Source organism: Kryptolebias marmoratus, linkage group LG20 (genome assembly GCF_001649575.2).
Source record: "Kryptolebias marmoratus isolate JLee-2015 linkage group LG20, ASM164957v2, whole genome shotgun sequence".
In the NCBI taxonomy this organism is placed as follows: domain Eukaryota; kingdom Metazoa; phylum Chordata; class Actinopteri; order Cyprinodontiformes; family Rivulidae; genus Kryptolebias; species Kryptolebias marmoratus.
In genome coordinates, this window is record NC_051449.1 from 2,014,862 (window position 1) to 2,033,726 (window position 18,865).

The following is an 18,865-nucleotide window of genomic DNA, read 5'->3' on the forward strand; positions in this document are numbered from 1 at the left end:
CCCCGCCTGTGATTGAAAGCAGGGCCACAGATTCATGAAATAAGAGAAATAAAAACAGGTTGTGATTACTCAGTTACCACAGCTGCTTCTCAATTCTTCACTGACAATTTTTATTTTAGACACAATTAGTGTGAGAAATCAGGTCAAATCAAACGCAGGTTGGTACAATTATAAAACTAAATAATAGCCGAAGAAGCATTCTGTTATTTTTATTTACACCTCAGTACAGCCATTCTGCTGATGAAGGAACTGAAACCTACAGATGTGTCTCTAGTTTTACATTCACACGGAAGTTGTAAAATGAAATAAATAACTTCAATCCCAAGCAGCAAAGTTTCATCGACAGAATTTGTACCAAACTTGGACATCTGAATACATTCAAGAAGTGAAAAAGCAGAACAACAAATAAACTGAGCAGATATTCTGCCTTTAATTAAAGAAACAAAGTTTAAATTGTTGTATAGATTGTTTTCAGTTGCTGACTGTAGTCACGACGGTTGCTTCATGTTGGGTTTTTGGACGTTCTAACATCACAGACGGTTTGGTAAAGCCTAGTTTTCACTACATCCTGAAATTCAGGAAACATGAAGGACCACAAACGGAGGAGTTGAGTGTCGAAAATCAACCACAGCCTTCGAAGACGTCTAGGATCTGCTCGGAGCACTTTTATTCCCGTAAAAGTAACGTTTAAACAAATCAAAAGTAATGATAGAGTATAACTGTAGGTAACTCAGCTATGCTACGTGCTAAACCCCAAAGCTAACGTGACAGTTAAAGAATTAAAGTAAAACTTAAAGGATTTTGTCAGTTATATAACAAATAGCACAACAATAAAAACTGTTATAGTTGAATGATAGTGATAAATAAGGCGCTGGAGCCATTTTAGGTCTGATTCTAATCCATAAACACACTGTGGACCAGGTCTGCCTACGTGTACGGGGATGATGTTGTTCTTACATACCCTGTCAGTCACCAGAACTTTGTTATTAACATGGAGAGTTCAGACATCCTTTACAAACCCTTAAAAACACTGACTGTATGAGTCCTTTTCTTTCAGGCCATGTAGCTCCTCCATGGTTTAGGCACTAAATAATTCACAATGTCATAGTACCAGATGGGTGGCAAACTGTCAGGCTCGTCTGACATTTCTTCTTTTTTCACCTCTTACGGGTCAATCCGACAGTTGCGATCTTCTGAATATATCTTTCCCTCACCCACTGGTCAACAGTAAGTATATACCTGGATTTAGTTTGCTTCGAAGCCATCGCTGTTTAGCGCTTGCCCACCAACATGGCGAAAATACCTCTTCTGGTCGAGACTTGTGGGAACTACGCATAAATGACAAGATTCCTTTTTAAACCCATTCAAACTTCATCTGATGCACTGCAGGAAACCAGCTGTTCAGTACTCGTGTTTCTGTCCAGTTTTAATGCAGGTAGAGAAAAACGGTGAACTCACCAAATGAGAGTTTTCTTTTGCCTCTTGAACTTGCTGCACCTGTGGTTCAGCTACAATTTTTGTGTCCTGGTCAGAAGTCATGAGCCGTCTGCTTCTTGGCTCCTCAGGGAGAAGTCTTTGTGTCACCAAGGAAGCTTCGGAGGGAAGATGGAGACAAACAAGTTGGATTTAAGAAAGGATGTTTATCAAATATATCAATTATTACACATATAGGAAGAACAAGACCGAAGGCCAGTAGCCAAAAGTTACTTTAGGAGCTCACAAAGTACAAAACTATATGTTAGCACAAAAATGATCATTTTTCATACAAACTGACTTTATTTTAAAGTCAGTTGAAAAGGGAAAGCTATGCAAGGAAAATTAATTAAAAATGCTTACTGTATGAATGAAACACTTTAACATAATGTGAAGCCAATAGTTGCAGTGATTGAAAAGGGACTTGATATTTCACATTTTCAATTTTTTTTGTTGTTTTTATTTCCATTAAGATAAATGGCTTTAATGTGTATTTTTTAAGTTGGTATTAAAATTTAATTAACTTAAATTAGAGTTCATCAGCAGCTTCAGCACAACTGACCATCAATCTCCTCTTCTTGGTTAATGTAATTTATTTTGTTGTGACACTTTATTTTACAGCCCTCACTTAGAAACCCATCTGATGGCAGCAGCAGCAGCCCCGTTTGTTGATCACTTCCATCAGAGTTCAAACACCTTTTTTTCTGTCGTGCTGAAGTCGTTTCTACAGCGGTGATAATCTACGCCAACAATCGGTGCCTGTCTGTGACACGGACCCTGCTTGTGTTTGCATACAAAGCAGAATAAGAATGGCATGGCTGTAAAGCTGGTGACCTTTGAGCCACAGAATGATGATACACAGCCAGTGTGTCACTGTGTCATTCTATGGAGACGATTTAGGCAAAACACAAGTTTCCTTCAGTTCCACTCAGTCACCAAAACAGCTGCTGAGTGATGAAACTTTCCTGAGCAGAACAATTCAAACTTTTTACCACCTGAAATGTGGATATTGTTACTGTGTTCAGGACACAACAATAGAGAAATAAATTACATGTCCAAGCTTTGACTGGTACTGAATAAACAACTCATCCTTGCACAGCCAAATCCATTTTCTCTTTTTTTAGGCATTTCTAAGTTTCTGTCACTTCTGTTCATTATAAATTCAGAGATCTGTTTGTATACGTTCATAACAACTCTTAAATTTATTTTTCACTGACAGTGAACAAGTTTTAAACCAATATTAATATTTATTTTCTGATTTAAATTGGAATAACTTGGTTCCCAGTTGATTCAATCCAGCAGCAGCCATGTTGTATTCAAAGAGTTGGAAAATCATGCCGCACTGATTCATAGCTGCCATCTTGCTAGGTGCTAAATGTATCACTGTGTATTGTTTGCCTTGTGTGTAGCGTCTCATCAGTCCAAAACCACAAATAAACAAACTTACTTTACTAAATAAAATATACATATTGTGAAAACGGGGAACAAGAGTATTCTATAATGAGCCTCCCAGTCTACCGCTACCACGATAAAATTACAAGTGCTGTAATTATTCTAGCCAGACCAGAGCGTAACTGCTCTTTAAGCTATAAAGTACTTTACATGTCTACTGAGCCTCAGAGTTTTGCTGGTTAGTTAATTGCAGTTAGACTGATAACAAGATTATATAACGTAGTCTTTTTCCTCATAGTCTGTTTTTTTTTTACCTGCCTTTTCCCTTCCAGGTGAGCTGGTACCCACCTCCAGCGGTCATTGTGTGAGGGGGCGGGGTGCAACGTGAACAAGTATAATATTTAGTCTTTATATAACATGATGAACTTTAGCTTTTAGACTTAAATAAGTCAAGTCAAATTTATTTATACAGCCCTTTTCAGCAATAAGGCAATACAAAGTGCTTTACAACAATAACTAAGCTTTTGTCTCTCACACACTTTTTCACTGTTTTATTCATAAAATGGGTAAAACAGGTTAGTAGCCTAATGGCTAATATTTAGGAAAATACAACATGAAACTAATATTGGTATATTTTCAGTTAGCTGGTATATGCCACCCCTCAGTTTTACAGTAATTAAAGCAATCAGTCTAGAAAAAGCACCCATCGCTGGTCTGACAAAACAAGGAATTAGACTCATATTTTTAAAAAAAGAAGAAGATAAATGTAATACCACAGCTTTTGAAGTTTAGGTTCCAATTTTTAGACCAATTAATGACAATATATTGAGTTTAGTTTTCTCCTTCACATATTTACGGTCAGTAACTAAGGAGGCCAGACAGCACCTACCAAGATGGCCTCTTCTTGTCAGCACAGACTGCGCTGTGGTTGGCCATTCCAGTGTGTTTTTATTTTAGTGGATGCACAAGACTTAATTCAAATAACTGAATTACCTAAACAAAGCTGACGTAACGCTTCTGCCTGGACGTTTTGTTTAACCAACATCAGTTTTCATTTCACTGCATTATGTGTGGAAAGAGCTTGATTTTAATGATGTAATGAAAACTGACAACCATTTTTAAATATTTGATTATGTCTCTTAAGACTGGGAACAGTTTTACTTATTTGTTTTTATTACGTGGTGTTAAAAATAATATTTTATATACCAACAAGAAGTTATAAGAGTGGTAAAACCAAAAATGGCTAAAGATAGGAATGGGAAAAAAGTCATGTTTACAAAAGGTATGCCTTATGTTAGAAACTTCAAAATAAAGGTGTAGTCAAATTTATGACAGAAATCATTTTATCTAGCAGCAGGACTGCGTGACTCTTGTTCAAACGTGAATCACAAGAATCTGTAAAGTGAAATAAGCAAACAACCATAACTGGAATGCCAGGAAACATAAATGTACAGCATGTGAAGGACAGAAATAACAGCAGCCCTCAGGGTTCAGGTGTGGTACAACCATCAGCTACTTCACCTGATTCTGATGCTCCAGCACAGAACCCTACCCCTAACCAGAAATGTGGAGAATCTGATGAACTGTAATAAAGCTACTGAACTAAAATTAAATCTTCAGCAGTTCTAAAAGCTACAATTTTAACATTAATTACTTTAATCTAAACCTAAAATCATGACATCCCAAAAACTAAAGGGATTTCAGACTGAGTTAAGACTTTTTACAACACAATACAATTTAAACGAAAACATTATAAACATGGTCTGCTGTAGAAGCACAGAAACCCTGACCCTGGTCAAAACACACGAAGAGCGGTGAGTCAACCTTCATGTCTAGACGAGGCCTGAACCAAAACATCCTCCCCCTGCTGCCTTTTTCCACACATTTGTTTTCCTTCAGCGTATTCATAGAATGTGATTTATGACTCAGTGATACTCCAAAATAAAAAATAAAAAAATGGAACAGGGATCCAGAGAGTTTATTTTTAGCTGGTGGATTGCCGCTGACGGAGGAACGGCACAAACAGAAGAATCGTTAAATCTGAAACCCTGAATGTTTCCTGAACAAAAACAGATCCGTTCCATCAAATCTCTCAGAAAAAAAATATTAAGACAAAAACGTTGATGGCTCAAGAGCACAAGTTTGTTTTATTTTTCACACAAGCTTCATCTGAGGCATTCAGCTGCTGTGGAGGTGAAGTGTTGCTGCTTCATCAACCAAATCAGGCTGATGAAGAGGAGGGAGGCTCAGGGAGGTCAAAACACGCTATTATTAAGATCAAAATATGTATTTCCAACACATGATAATCAAATTATTGAAGCTGGGTGGGATGGGCTGTATCAAATTTGAGCATTTTTACGACAAATAAAAAATTAAAAAATATACAAAATATGTTTTAGTTTCTACAGTAATCATTGGACAACACAAAACTATAAGTGATGGTAAATAAATTGACAAAATAAAAAATGAATAAAATATTCTCTGATGTGCTGAGTTTTCAGATCCTTTTTTAAATCCAGATTCAGACGTTTAACAGAATTCTCAGGAAGCGTTCAGGCCTCCACCTCGCTGTATGTCAAAATTATTTATTAATCTGACGGCATCACAGAAAACTGTCCACAAGTTTGATTTTTTTCTTCTAATGTAGCCAAACTGCAAGTTTCTTGGGTGGCACAAAGTAGGAAACACAGGTTTGTGAGCAGAATAATTCCTTTTTAAGAATGTTTATAGTCTTTGTTCTACTGAAAATCATCTAAGTTAATTAAAAAAAAAGGTTTGATTAAAAGAAGTGATGTTTAGTTGAGATTAAAATACAGAATAAACTTTTTTGAATAAATGTTGAAAACATGTTACTGACTGCTTATTAATAAGAAGGGTAAATTTTAAAATGTGGTTTTACTTAATAGATAATCTGGAATTTATTAATACGAATCAGAAGAATTTAAACTGGTTGGATTGTCAGATATGAGATGTCATCAATCAGTTATTCTGCCAGACGACATAAAAACATTTATTTTTTCTGTTTGGGAAATCATCAAGAGACGATTCAGTAAAGAGACGGCACATTTTACAGAAAATTTAACCTGAAATTCTGGATGGAAACCACTCCAAAGCTGATTTAACCATAACCCTTCGTAACTCTGTCTTCTGGAGAAGTGATGAAAAGGAGCGTAAACTAAAATAAGACAAAAGTTAACTTCACGTGTTTCATCGAAACTTGAATTCTTCTTGAGCTAACAGTAAAAACTCTGAAGATGTGTGAGAAAACAGATGGTGTTTATATTGTTTAACTTAATTTTAACTGACCTGAAATGAAACAACTTTCAAAATAAAATCAGACTATTTTGCAAGCTTGAACTAAGCCTCGGATGTTTGAGAGGAGAACTAAATAAACAGATAAATGTGTTTGAATTTACGTTAATGCTGACACATTCAGCCAAATCTGCAGATGACAGGGTGAAGGCCATGACTGGTGACAAATAAAAACAAAAACACTCTTCTGTTGTGTGACACTTCAAGGTATCTGTGCTCACAAATAAACTGAGTAAATCAACAGTGACTAACTTAAATCTATTTAATGTTGTTATATATATTTATCTGGTACTTTTCCTGACAAATAAGGCTGCCAAGATTTGCATCCATTACCATTTCTGACCAGGGAGCATTTTTTCAACCTTGTAAAATGCTCAGAGGCGTACATGAACAGCTTTAAAAGCTAATTAAAGCAGCCATGAGTGGATAAAATTAACATTTTTGTCGTTTAATAAAGGTTTACAATTAAGTTCGTTTTGTTGGCATTTAAAAGTAAAGCAAATAAACTGAAACTAGCTAGGTTTACGTATAAACGCACTTCCTGTCGTGCAGCGGTGTTATTTTTCTGAGCGGCGCCACCTGCTGGTCGGGAGGGGAAACTGCAACTAGCGCAAAATAAACAACAAACACCTTACAGGTGTGTTTACTACAGGAGACAGGTGCGGCACAGGACTTTGAGCCATTAAGAGTCTGAGCCGGGTTAACTTCGGGTTTTTCTCTGAACCTGGCCTTGTTGCCATGGTAACTGACGCCGGGAAACCGTTAATGGCCGCACCGGTTCTCGGCTGTCGGGTCCCGCTGCTCCTGGAGCGCGTCAGGCGGCGTCAACACAACCCCCGATGTTTGCTAAAGTTAGTCCCCCCCGCCCCCAAACTTCTAACGGACTAACAGATGTGTTTCACCCGGGTGGAGACGGATCTTTACCCGGGTCTTGGGGGTCGGGGAGGGGTGGTTTGATTCATCCCGGATCAGCCTCCCCGGTCGGGCCTACACGCCAAACTGAAATAACGGCAGATAACCGCTCTTCCGTCACTTTCAACTTCATCTTAAATTAAAATAAAATGGCAACAAATATAGGGGTGGAGGGCTTCTCGTGACGGCTGGGCAGCTTTTCCCGGCAGGAGTGTATTTTTATTTTTTGTTTGTTTTGTTTTTTTTTTGGTCCGGCCACAACACCTGCGGCGTGATTCCGCGGATTCCCCAACGCCCCCAACCGTTTCAAAACGGAGCTAATATTTATTTAATGTTATCTATATATGTTTTCTAACCGCACCGTTGCAACAGCACGACACAAAGCACACGTTCAGCGTTCTCTTCGCGGACACTTGAAGCCTGTTTCCTACTCACCTGTCAACTCTCACTTCACGGCGACGAACACTCAGACGAAGGCGGCTGTTGGTGCTGCCGGACTCGGGCCTTCACTCGGCTTCCGGGCTAAGTACGCAGGGTTAGCAGCGAGCACGGTAGCTACCAGAGACCCCCCGTTAAACTTCACCAAAAGAAGGATTCGGATATGACGACTGGTAGTCGGGGCCCAGCTGTGATGCAAAACGACGCCCTCAAAAGCTCAAACCAAAAAAAAAACAAAAAAAAAGACGAGCTGCAAGCTAATAGTTAGCTCGGTGGCTAGCCTATCAACTTTGAGCACTCGGGCTCGATAAATCTGGCGCCTGAGAGCTCAAGGAAGATTAATTTCTCGCGGCCAACAACGGGCTCTCCGGGAACGGGGAGTCGAAGACCGACCAAAAGGCCCTGAAGCGAAGAACCGGACGTCTCAAAGCTTCCGATCGATCCAAACACTCGTTGCTGCTAAAGATGAGGCAGAGGGGATTTTGGAATGGAGAAGTCGGCGTTTCCTTTCCCTTTCGTGTGCAGCACGAAGGTCGTCTAAGATCGCGAAGATGGCTCACTCGTGAGGAAATATTGAAGTCCCATTTTACCGCCCGACTTCCAAAACTCAGTCTTATGCGTTTTTGTTTCTGAACACATAAAAAAACGAGTAGTTAGTTCATATAAGATACTTTGATAAAGGTATTATAATAAGGAAAATAAAATAGTCTAAGTGTTTAAGACAGTCAATTAAAAAAAACATTATTAAAGCTCTCCTCCTCAAAAAAAAGAAACGTTTTAAAAACAACAACAAAGAAGCATTTTTTTACAAAAATTCAGTGTGAATTTTGAGCGCTGAATGAGTTTGGTAACATTTGTTAAAGAAGCTAAAAGAGCTAGCTAAAAGCTAAAGTAACAATGGATTAGCTAGAAGCTAAAAATAAGTTATAAGCTAACTAAAAACTAAATAAGATGAAAGTAGAGCAAATTTGCTGAAGCAGATTTCAGAGAGAACAGTGTTTTATAAATGATTTAATTAGGAAAAGATATGTAAATAGAGTTAAATGTTATGATAGGTGTAAAAAGCTTTAGCAGCCATCTTCTAAATGAGCCGAACGTTTTGATGTGTGACCAGATAAAATAAGACGAAATCTGCAGAAGGAGTTAGATCAGAAAATTTTAAAAAACAATGATGTTGTCAGCATTCACCCTTTAATGCAACAGACAAGAAATGTGCAGAATTTTCTGTTCTTTAAATGATATGTTCCCAAGGGCAAAGTTTCTTCATTTCAAGAGCTTTTTATTTTGTAATATAACTTTTTTATAAACAGAAACATTTATCTAAGTAAGAAGCCTGGCTTCTAAAAGTCTAATAAAAAATATGATGGTTCTGATGCTACTTTAACTCAGACTTTCTGCTCTAATGTCATGAAAAGGGACGTTCCATGAATCATTTGGTGCCTTTTCTGCCTAAAATACATCAATTCGACAAACAAAGTTTCAAAAACATCAAATCTGCATGGCTTTTATTCATAAAGGAAGCAGATTGAGAAAAATATTCAAACAGGAAAACATTGTTACAAGAACCAGGATAAGACAGGATTAATCTTCATGTGTTGCAGAAAAACTATTAGTTGTAAATCAGAAAAAAAAGAAAGATCTGAAACTGTTTCATAATCTGACAATCACTGATCGAACCAAACGTGTTCATGTATGTACTAAAGAGTCAAATCTGTTACTAAAATGAGTTAAATCATCAACGTGACATGCATACAGTTTTTATTTTTATTTTGAAATTCTCCATCTCAGAGTTTTTTTAAATAATACATGTTATTGAAATTTGGTGAGCTGGGTTTTATCTACAAGCGTGCAGGTTTTGGAAACTTGATTTTTATCGTTCCGGAGTAATGTCATCAGGAATTTCAGAGGAATCCCCAAGCTTCGTGATGACGCCAACATTATACGAAGGGATTTCCAGCTGCTACAGCAGCCAGCAGAAACAAACGACTGAAAAGGTTAAAATAAAAGGATTTTTTTTGTTGTTAGAAAACTTTGATTTAAACGTAGATTCCCTTGCAATGATTAGGCAGTGTCTTTATTGGCTCATTTTTACACAAATCTCAAATAAAATCGATATTTTCACTGATTTTTCACTGCAGCTGAGCTCATTCCAGCTTATTCCGCCATCACGGGTCACACATGGTTCTGATGGTGTTGGGTCCTCCTTTCAGTTCAACATACTTGGCTAAAAAAGAAATCTTGCTTCATGGTACCACCCTCTGGGTTAACAGAAACAGATCGTTTTCTGAGTGAAGTTTTAGGTTTTGTCAGCTAACTCAAGGAAAAGCTCTGCTTTGTTGAACCTGTTTGTTGTTCAGCTTTCAGCCATCAGAGTGAGACCTCCTCATTTTTGTCGCCTCTTTGGTGCAGCTGTCAGGGGGCTCGACCCTCCACCCTCCGTCCTCCTTCCCTCAGCGGGCCGTCCTGATTGGTCCAGACTGACAGTGGGCGCACGCGAACCCCACTCGTGATCAAGGAAAGTGGGCGTGACCTCTAAACACCAGCGTTTTCTGATTGGCTGTTTCCCGATTGGCGCGGGAAAAAATAAACACGCTGTTGTTTTTTTCCCCTATTTTATTCAAATTAAAGATTCAGAAAACATCATTTAGGAAGCAATAATAAAAATGTACGGAACTAAATAAGAAAAAAGGATAAAATTAAACTTTTTGTAGCCACTTGTAGAGAAAGTTGAAAAAAAATATTACTGTGCTCCCTCAAAATAGTTTTTCGATAATTTGCCATGTTTTGTGTTCTTTCACCTTTTACCTTCTCTCCCTAAAGTTTTGCATTCCTGCTCATTGTTTGCGTTCCCTCACAGTAATTTTTGCGTTCCCTCACAATAGTTTTTGCATTTCCATGCAATGTTTTGCATTTTCTCTGAATAGTTTTGTTTCCTAACTTACTTCTTGTGCCTTGTGACCAAATAAATGTCTTTCTTTCTCAGACTTTCTTTCAACGAGTAAAAAGTTGAAATTCTCAGTCAATCTGCTGATTCTCCCCATAAATAAAGTGTTTGTAAATAATGTTTGGTATATTACAGGAACACACAAACTGCTTGACCAAAACACGCAAATGTTTTGTTCCTTCAAATGTGCAATATCACATTCTTCTTTTTTTTCTTTCAGCTGTTCCCTTTTCAGGGGTCTTCACAGCAAATCCTCCTCCTTCTAACTCTGTCTTCTGTGTCCTCTGTCCTCACTCCAACGACCTCAATGTCCTCTCTAACTGCATCCATAATCACATTAACATCCTGTGGTATTGTAAGCCCTAATATTTTATTGTACACAGTCACTATTAGGTAGATCTTAATAGTTCCATTCATGACACATTTTAACAGTTGGCAAAATCTGATCAAATAAAACCTGATATCATCTGTTGCCCCCGTCTGTAAAAAGTGAAGCCATAGAAACACATTAATCTTTAATCACAAAGACCCATCAAGTATGAAGAGGTTCCTTCTTCATAAACTACAGGGGGAAACAGATTTTATCACGCCATCTGATGAAATCTGTAAAAAGAAAAACAAGTTACAGAAACAGATCAGTTTTAGCTGCACAGAAACTTCACATTATGGCTTTTAACTCCAGGAGGTTTGAGCTTGATCCTCCTTTCCTGACAGAAACACGAGGGTGGGACAAATTATTTCAGGGATTACTAACTTTCTGTCAGAAACGGAGTTTTTAAGAGGAAACGCAGTAATATTCTTTCCCTGCATGTCCCTGGCGGGGTTCCGTACTCGGACGCCAGGGGGCGCTAAGCAGAAAACCTCTCAGTTTGTCTGTCCTCGTTTTCTTCTTCTTCGCGACTCACTTCCGGTTCCTTTCTCCGTGCCGTCTGCGGGCCTGAACGTGTCCCGACAAAATGGCACTTTATAACTTTAAAAAGATTATGGTGGTTCCCACCGCCAAGGTAAGAATTATTTTACCTTTTTTATTTATTTTTTTATGAACTCGGCTCCCACGTGACGTCGCTGTCGTCGCCATAGAAACGACCGAAGATGGAGACAGAAATCTGCGGAAAAGGACAGAAAACACGTGTTTAACAGGAGACAGCAGCTGATTACTGGACATGTGGGAAAACCTGAGACAAAAGCAGTTTTTTACCATAAATTTAACAGCCTATAATCGGTTAAACCTAAAGCGGCTTTCCTGTGACTTTAATACTAAAGGCAGAAAATGTGATGAAAACAAAATATATGGTGATTTATATTCCTCCTAAAGTGTCCTTAAACCCTCATCCTTTGTGTTCCTAATGTTAATGTGAAATCTTCTATAATTCTACTAATTAAATAGTTGATTTATGAAAGATTTTCTTCTATTTGTTTCCTTAAATTGTCAGATTTGCTGTGTTTTCATCTGTTTAATCACCAAAAACAAGAAATATTTGTTCAGTTTTTTTAAATGTCTGAATGTTGTGTCTTAGAGGACACATTAGAGACCACACTCTGTTGTCTCATCAGGTTAGAGTCCGGATTTTACAACAAAAGAGCTAAAATAAAGATGAGAGACTGTTTAAAAGATGGCTCATTTTAAAATTGTGTGGAAAAAATAAAATATCATTTAGAGTTGTGAGATTTACTGCCCCGGAAGAAAGGCAAAGGCAGAGGATACTATCTCATGAACTGACACACAAATTTTAATGAAACTCAAAAAAATGGATGGACATTTATTTTGCAATATCACGAAATAACCCAGTTGGCCGCCACAGTTAGTCAACAAAGAAGGCTATGAGTCAGTTAATTTGACAGATATTCAGCTAATGTTTGTTGTGGTAGTAGCTGAGATTCATTCACAACACATGCTCTGAGCGTGACAGCTTGTAATATCACGTAATGCTATTTTCAAGGTTTGACCAAAACGTCTACAGCTATCATTTCTCATCATAAGATGACTTTAGTCTGAAACTTGATTAATATTGATCACAGTATTGCTTGGAGGTTTTTTTCTAAATGTTATATTAAAAAAATCAAATGAATCACTTTTTTCTTTATGACACCTGAGTTCAGTTCAAGGCTGGGCAGAAAATCAGTCAAATCTCGACTCGTCTGAACTTATAGAAGACTGATTTTTCTGAATTGCTCAAACGGTTGAGATGACCGACCCGTTCGTTGTCTCCGTCTCTGCAGGAATTCATCGACATTACTTTATCCAAAACGCAAAGGAAGACGCCCACGGTGGTGCACAAGCATTACCAGATCCACCGTATCCGACACTTTTACATGAGAAAGGTGAAGTTCACCCAGCAGAACTACCACGACCGGCTCACGCAGATCATCACGGACTTCCCAAAGCTCGACGTAAGGCATCGCGTTACAGCAATCTGGAGATTTCAGTCCGATTTCTGGCATCGGTTTGTGATGTTTCTTTTGTTTTTATGTCTCCAGGACATCCATCCTTTTTACGCTGATCTGATGAATGTGTTGTACGACAAAGACCACTACAAGCTGGCCTTGGGACAGATAAACATCGCCAGGAATTTGATCGATAAGTAAGTTTGAACCACTGGGAAGATTAATTATGTGTATACTGTGGGTTAGTTAACATCAATAAAAACACAAGTTCCAGCAGTTTCAGGGTGTTTTGTGATCTCACTGCAGTGATGGATTTTACTGACGACTCTTCAAGTTCATGTAATAGAAAACTATAAATAGACCTCGTGTTTTATGTAACCAACAGATTCTAAAGATTTTACTGTTTTATTTATTTTTTTAACCCTTCAGTGTTGCCAAAGACTACGTCCGTCTGATGAAATATGGAGATTCTCTGTATCGGTGTAAACAGCTGAAGAGAGCCGCTTTGGGTCGAATGTGCACCATCCTGAAACGGCAGAAATCGAGTCTGGAGTACCTGGAACAAGGTGACGAGCGCTTCTAAACCCTAACGGCCGAAGAGTAAAGAATAAAGACCCGTTTCTCTTTGACTTTGTTCAGTTTTTAACGTGTTGTGAGAACTCGTCTCCTCGCTCTTCTGTCCAACAGTCCGTCAGCATCTGTCCCGTCTGCCGAGCATCGACCCAAACACGAGGACTTTGCTTCTGTGTGGTTACCCCAACGTGGGCAAGTCCAGTTTCATCAACAAGGTGAACAACAATGAGCTTCAGACATATTGTTTTATGACATATAAGACCAGATTTCTAAGCAACATACCCTTTCTGCTTTAATAAACCCTGGTTTTAGGGTGTTTTTTTTCTTTAAGCAAAGCTAACGTGGTGAAAATAATCTTCCTCGTCAGGTGACCAGAGCAGATGTTGACGTTCAGCCGTATGCCTTCACCACAAAGTCTCTGTTCGTGGGTCACATGGACTACAGATACCTCCGCTGGCAGGTAAGACGCTGCTGCTCCAGTGGATCCTAAATGTGACAAGAGGATTTAAAGTTTGTTTTTACGTTCAAAATAAGGTTTTAGTATCCTAAAACAGCTTGTATAAATGGATGTGAAACGTTTTTAGCAGCATTCTTGTTGTGATTCTTCCTACATTTTTGTAAAGCGGTTGACGTTGAGCAGGAAGTAGCTCCTCTGACACCCTGATGGTGACCCGTGCTCGCTGCGTGTTTGGACCCGTAGGTGGTGGACACCCCCGGGATCCTGGACCACCCCCTGGAGGAGAGGAACACCATCGAGATGCAGGCCATCACGGCTCTGGCTCACCTGCGGTCGGCGATCCTGTACGTCATGGACCTGTCGGAGCAGTGCGGCCACACCCTGCAGGAGCAGCTGGAGCTCTTCAACAACATCCGCCCGCTGTTCGCCAACAAGGTGCCGGCTTACAAAAAATACTAAAACCTGAAGGGGTCAGGAAAACTTAAAGCTGACAATTTATGGAACCTGCTTTTAGAAAGTCAGGGAGATTTTTACATTCTCTAATATTTTTCTTTTTATAGCAAAATATCTCACAAACCACTCAATGGATTTTAATCAAACTTTCAGGGAATAATCATCAGATTTTTCTCTACAAATGATTTAATTTGGGGGCCAGTCCAATGCAAGATGGCCATCACAGCCAATTAATCTTAGGAAACACTAAAACGGTTATAAATCAGTCAGTTTTACAGATAATGTGCTAAAATTTGGCCTGATAGTAGCTGAAAGTCATTACAACACGTAGCCCAACCTCCCTCAGATTTATGGGTGCTGATCGTCTTCCTTCTAACATAAACCATGTTAGACGGTTTAAACAGAGTGAGACTTTAAACAGTGGACAGAAACGTAGCTGCCTGCAGTTCTCTGAAACTGATGCTGAAGCCTTTTTCCTGCAGCCTCTCATCGTCGTGGCGAACAAATGTGACGTGAAGAAGCTGAGCGAGCTCTCGGAGGAGAACCAGGTGAGTCACGACACAGACATGATGACGATCGGTTGAACTGAATCCAGCTGTTATCAGATGATAGAGAGATGATTTCTGCTCGTCTTTGTCAGAAAATGTTTGCAGACCTCGCAGCTGAGGGGGTCTCAGTGATCGAGACGAGCACCCTGACAGAGGAGGGGGTCATGCAGGTCAAAACCGAGGTGGGTTCTGATGATGTTTAGGCTCTTTGACGGTGCAGCGTGTTGTTTCTAACGCTCCGGTGTTCCTCAGGCCTGCGACCAGCTTCTTGCTCATCGGGTCAACACCAAAATAAAAGGCAAAAAGGTCCACGATGTTCTCAACAGGCTGCACCTGGCCGTTCCCGCCAAGAGGGACGAGAAGGTGAAAGCAGAAGTTCAAACTCACTTCAAGCTGCCGTTTCTTCTCTGGGCTCCGTAGCGTTTCTGTTAATGTTTCCTGATCTTTGGTTTCCAGGAGAGACCTCCGTTCATCCCAGAAGGAGCTCTGAATCGTAGGAAAGCCATGGAGGTGGACGCACCCAAACGCAAATTGGTACGCAGGTGTTAACTAGAAGTAACCTTTAAAATGCCTTCCTGGTGCTTGTAAAACATCTGAAGTACTTTATATTTATATCTTCATGCTTCACTTCTTCCCATTAAAGCTTTAAACTTTACTCTCTCAGCTAAACTCAGATGATTTAAAGGCTTAAATTTCCCAATAAGGATGTTTTTTCTTCCCATTCTGGGTCGTTTAATGGAGAAAACTTCCTAAAACTGTCTTGATCTGATATGTGATGCCTCCGTAGCATCGAAACAAAAAGCATTTGTTGTTTTAGTAGCTGTTTTAGTTAATAAAAGATTTTATATCCAATCTTGCAGGAGAGGGACCTGGAGATGGAGCTCGGTGATGATTACATTCTGGACCTGCAGAGTAAGACGTGTTTTTTTTATTTATTCTGATAATAAAGCTGCCTCTGTAGAGAGTGAATGCTTATTAGCTTCATGTTTATTTGATTTATGTTTAAGAATACTGGGATCTGATGAATGCGGATGAGAAGCAGGATAAGATTCCCGAGGTGTGGGAGGGTCACAACATCGCAGATTACATCGATCCTGAAATCATGAGGGTGAGTTTTTTATTTGAAATTTAGAAAAAATGTGTCTTCAGTTTGAAATGTTGACTAAATGTGCCTTCTCCTTCAAAAAGGACATTACGATTACCCAATTAATCTTTATTTTTTTAACTTTATGGTTTGTTTTTTCTATAAACCATTAGTTTTCTCAGGGCTTCTGCAGGGGAAATTTAATAATCTCAATTTTAAAGTGTTAAAAATGTCCAGATTTTCCACTTTAGGTCCAAAAATGTGTTTAGTTCACTTATTGCTGCCATCAACTTTTTAACTTTTTAGCCAACAGTGTTGCTTTAATGAGCTCTTTCAGATCAGGACACTACTGAGAAATCTCAGCAACGACCTTTTTAGGAGTTTTTTATGTTTTCTTTTGACACTTATTTTTTTTTGCTGTCATTTTTCCATCATTCTAATCAAACACGTGTTTCCAGGGTGTGTAAAAAGGCTTATAATGAGATAAATCCATACAGGGGGGTTTAATACTGCAGCTGGATTAAATGTGTCCTGCTCCTCTCTTCCATGGCAGAAACTGGAGGATCTGGAGAAGGAGGAGGAGCTGAAGGAGCGAGCCGGCGAGTACGACTCCGATGAGGAGAGCGAGGACGAAGACATGAAGGACATCCGCTCTCTCGCCAAACAGATCAAAGAGAAGAAGCAGCTCATGGTCCTGGAGTCGAAAGAGAAGGATATTCACGGGCCTCGCATGCCCAGAACTGCCTCCAAGGTGAGGGGGGGCACTCCATGTTGGCGAGGAGTTTAAACCTAGAGAACGCAGATTTATCTCCTTTTACAGAGTTTGTTGTCTTTTTAGGACACATTTTATTCCTCCTCTAGTTTATCTAACATCCTATTAATGTGTCTGTGTGTGTGTGTGTGTGTGTGTGTGTGTGTTTCTGCTCAGGTTGACAAAAAGCGGCTGGAGAAGGAGATGGGTAACCTCGGGCTGGACATGAACGACAACGATGATGTAAGTTCTTACCTTTTTTCTTTCTTTGTTTTTACTCCAGAACACGTAACGAGTTATTACGTTTTATACTTTTATATAAAAAAAATCCCTAATAATTTAAAAGCTGATTATTTTACACCCATTGAAGATCAATAAGAATGAGTTTTGGGATTCAGCAACTTTTAAAAAAAATTTAAACTGAAAGAATTTTAAAGATTTCAGCATCAAAACTTAAATTATTCTTAAATCAAAATATCAAATCCCTGTTTAAATGTGGAAAGATTGACGCCTGCAGGAGTTTTCTTTTACTATTTTAAAAATTTATTTACGGATGTACAATATTGCAGACATCTTTCAAGAATTTTTGGTTTGCTTGTCAAGCTCATTATTTAACTTTAACTTCGTTAGTCTTTTTTGTTGTTATGTTGATTGTAAGGAGGGAAGAAGCAAAATAAGAATTTTATTACATGGTTTTTAACATGTTATCAGTGTGTAAATGACAACAAACCTCTTCGATCTTGTTCGCTGCTTATTTATTCTCTTCTGCATTTTCTCTTTTTTTAACCATCATGGTAAAAGTTGGTGATAAAAACAATAAATCTTATTTAATTTTAAGCAGAACTGTGGACCTTAACCTGCTGTAAGCAAATATTGTGCACTTTAAATCTGCAAAATTTAGATCAGTAAGATCTTTGGAACGCCTTGTTCAAATATCGTTTTATGCAAAACAATGATTTAAACATGCTGCGTGTATAATTTTGTTTTTCTTTGAAAATACACATGTTTAATAGTTTTTGCTTTCTGTCATTTCAGAGCCACTACGTTCAGCAGGCCCAGCGTTCCCGCAGCATCACCAGGAAACGAAAGCGAGAAGCTTCGGCTCCTCCGACGTCCAAGACTCGCAGCCAGAGTGCATCCCGGCCGCCTCGAGACCAGTCTGGTTTACGGGACACGAAGGTGAGTGGTGATGACTTTACTTTGTGTACAGCAGCCAGTATGAAAAGGTTTCTGAATAAAACTAAAACTCATACTCTGTCCTCTCCTGTGTGTTCGTTTTATGTTCTTCAGATGGCGAAGAAGACAAAGAAGATGATGAAGAACTCCCAGAAAGACATGAACCGCCAAGCCAGGAGAGGAGAGTCGGACCGCCACGTGTTTGACCTCAAACCCAAACATCTCCTGACTGGAAAGAGGAAATCAGGAACCAATGATCGCAGATAAAATAGCTTTCTCTGGACTGGAACAAAAACAAATAAACAATATTACCATCATAAGACATACAGAAACAAGGACTCAAAAACCAGTTATTAAATTGGTTAATTTTATTAGATTTATACCCTGCTTTCAGAAATGACTTAGTTAAATATTAAGCTGATAGGTTTACCCCGTGTTAAAGAATTTCTCTTGGCAGTAAAATGACCTTTTGTGCCTGACAGCTTGTGTGTCTGGGCGTATTTTGGATAAAGTGATGATGATAATTTCTGTGTAAACCTTCTCCTATCAAATACTCAGAAACAAGGAAGCTAAATAAAAGCAGACATGAACAAAACACCTATCAGGTTGGCAATTATATTTCTGTGTGGATTGTTTTTATCCCATAATTGAATTTACTTCGCTCTGATCAGTTTTAACATTATTGTTTTCCTTTGTGCATATTATTCTTTAGAATTTGATCATCAGGCATACCAAATTTTATGCATATTTTGTCTTTGTAAATACTTTTTCATGTCATGGAAACAAATCAGCTGGCATACTAAACAAGCTGTCGAAAGTTACTTTCTGATTCAGCTTTTTATTACAAGTAATAATGTATTAAAATTGTTTTAAAAGGATATATAATTCACCCAATTTAAAATGTTCTGTTTATTATGTAGGAATAAGTACCCCTTCTTTCTTAAAATTGCCTGTTTTTTGTGTATTT

At 38.7% G+C, this 18,865-nt stretch overlaps 2 protein-coding genes across 4 annotated transcripts in view; one reads left to right on the forward strand and one right to left on the reverse strand.

The window, feature by feature from the left end:
• The window catches only part of larp4b (La ribonucleoprotein 4B), a 31,544-nt gene extending 23,509 nt beyond the window's left edge, over window positions 1-8,035 (reverse strand). For 2 of the 3 annotated variants that reach the window (XM_017429565.2, XM_017429563.2), the window contains exons 1-2: window positions 7,525-8,035; window positions 1,459-1,592 (exon numbers count right to left, since the gene is read on the reverse strand). In XM_017429565.2, coding sequence (XP_017285054.1) covers window positions 1,459-1,539 — 81 coding nt within the window. In that variant the 5' untranslated portion in view covers window positions 1,540-1,592; window positions 7,525-8,035. Of the gene's footprint in view, window positions 1-1,239; window positions 1,329-1,458; window positions 1,595-7,524 lie in introns of those variants that run through there. The other variant, XM_017429564.3, reaches the window with a different exon arrangement.
• A 3,300-nt stretch (window positions 8,036-11,335) lies between these two features.
• On the forward strand, window positions 11,336-18,500 carry gtpbp4 (GTP binding protein 4). The gene is made up of 17 exons (XM_017429576.3): window positions 11,336-11,475; window positions 12,692-12,862; window positions 12,950-13,053; window positions 13,286-13,422; window positions 13,544-13,644; window positions 13,797-13,889; window positions 14,130-14,321; window positions 14,822-14,887; window positions 14,980-15,069; window positions 15,140-15,250; window positions 15,344-15,421; window positions 15,748-15,799; window positions 15,895-15,995; window positions 16,525-16,722; window positions 16,900-16,965; window positions 17,758-17,901; window positions 18,013-18,500. Exons 1-17 carry the CDS (start codon window positions 11,428-11,430, stop codon window positions 18,163-18,165), a joined length of 1,905 nt encoding a protein of 634 aa, XP_017285065.1. The 5' UTR covers window positions 11,336-11,427; the 3' UTR covers window positions 18,166-18,500.
• The last annotated feature ends 365 nt before the right edge of the window (window positions 18,501-18,865 follow it).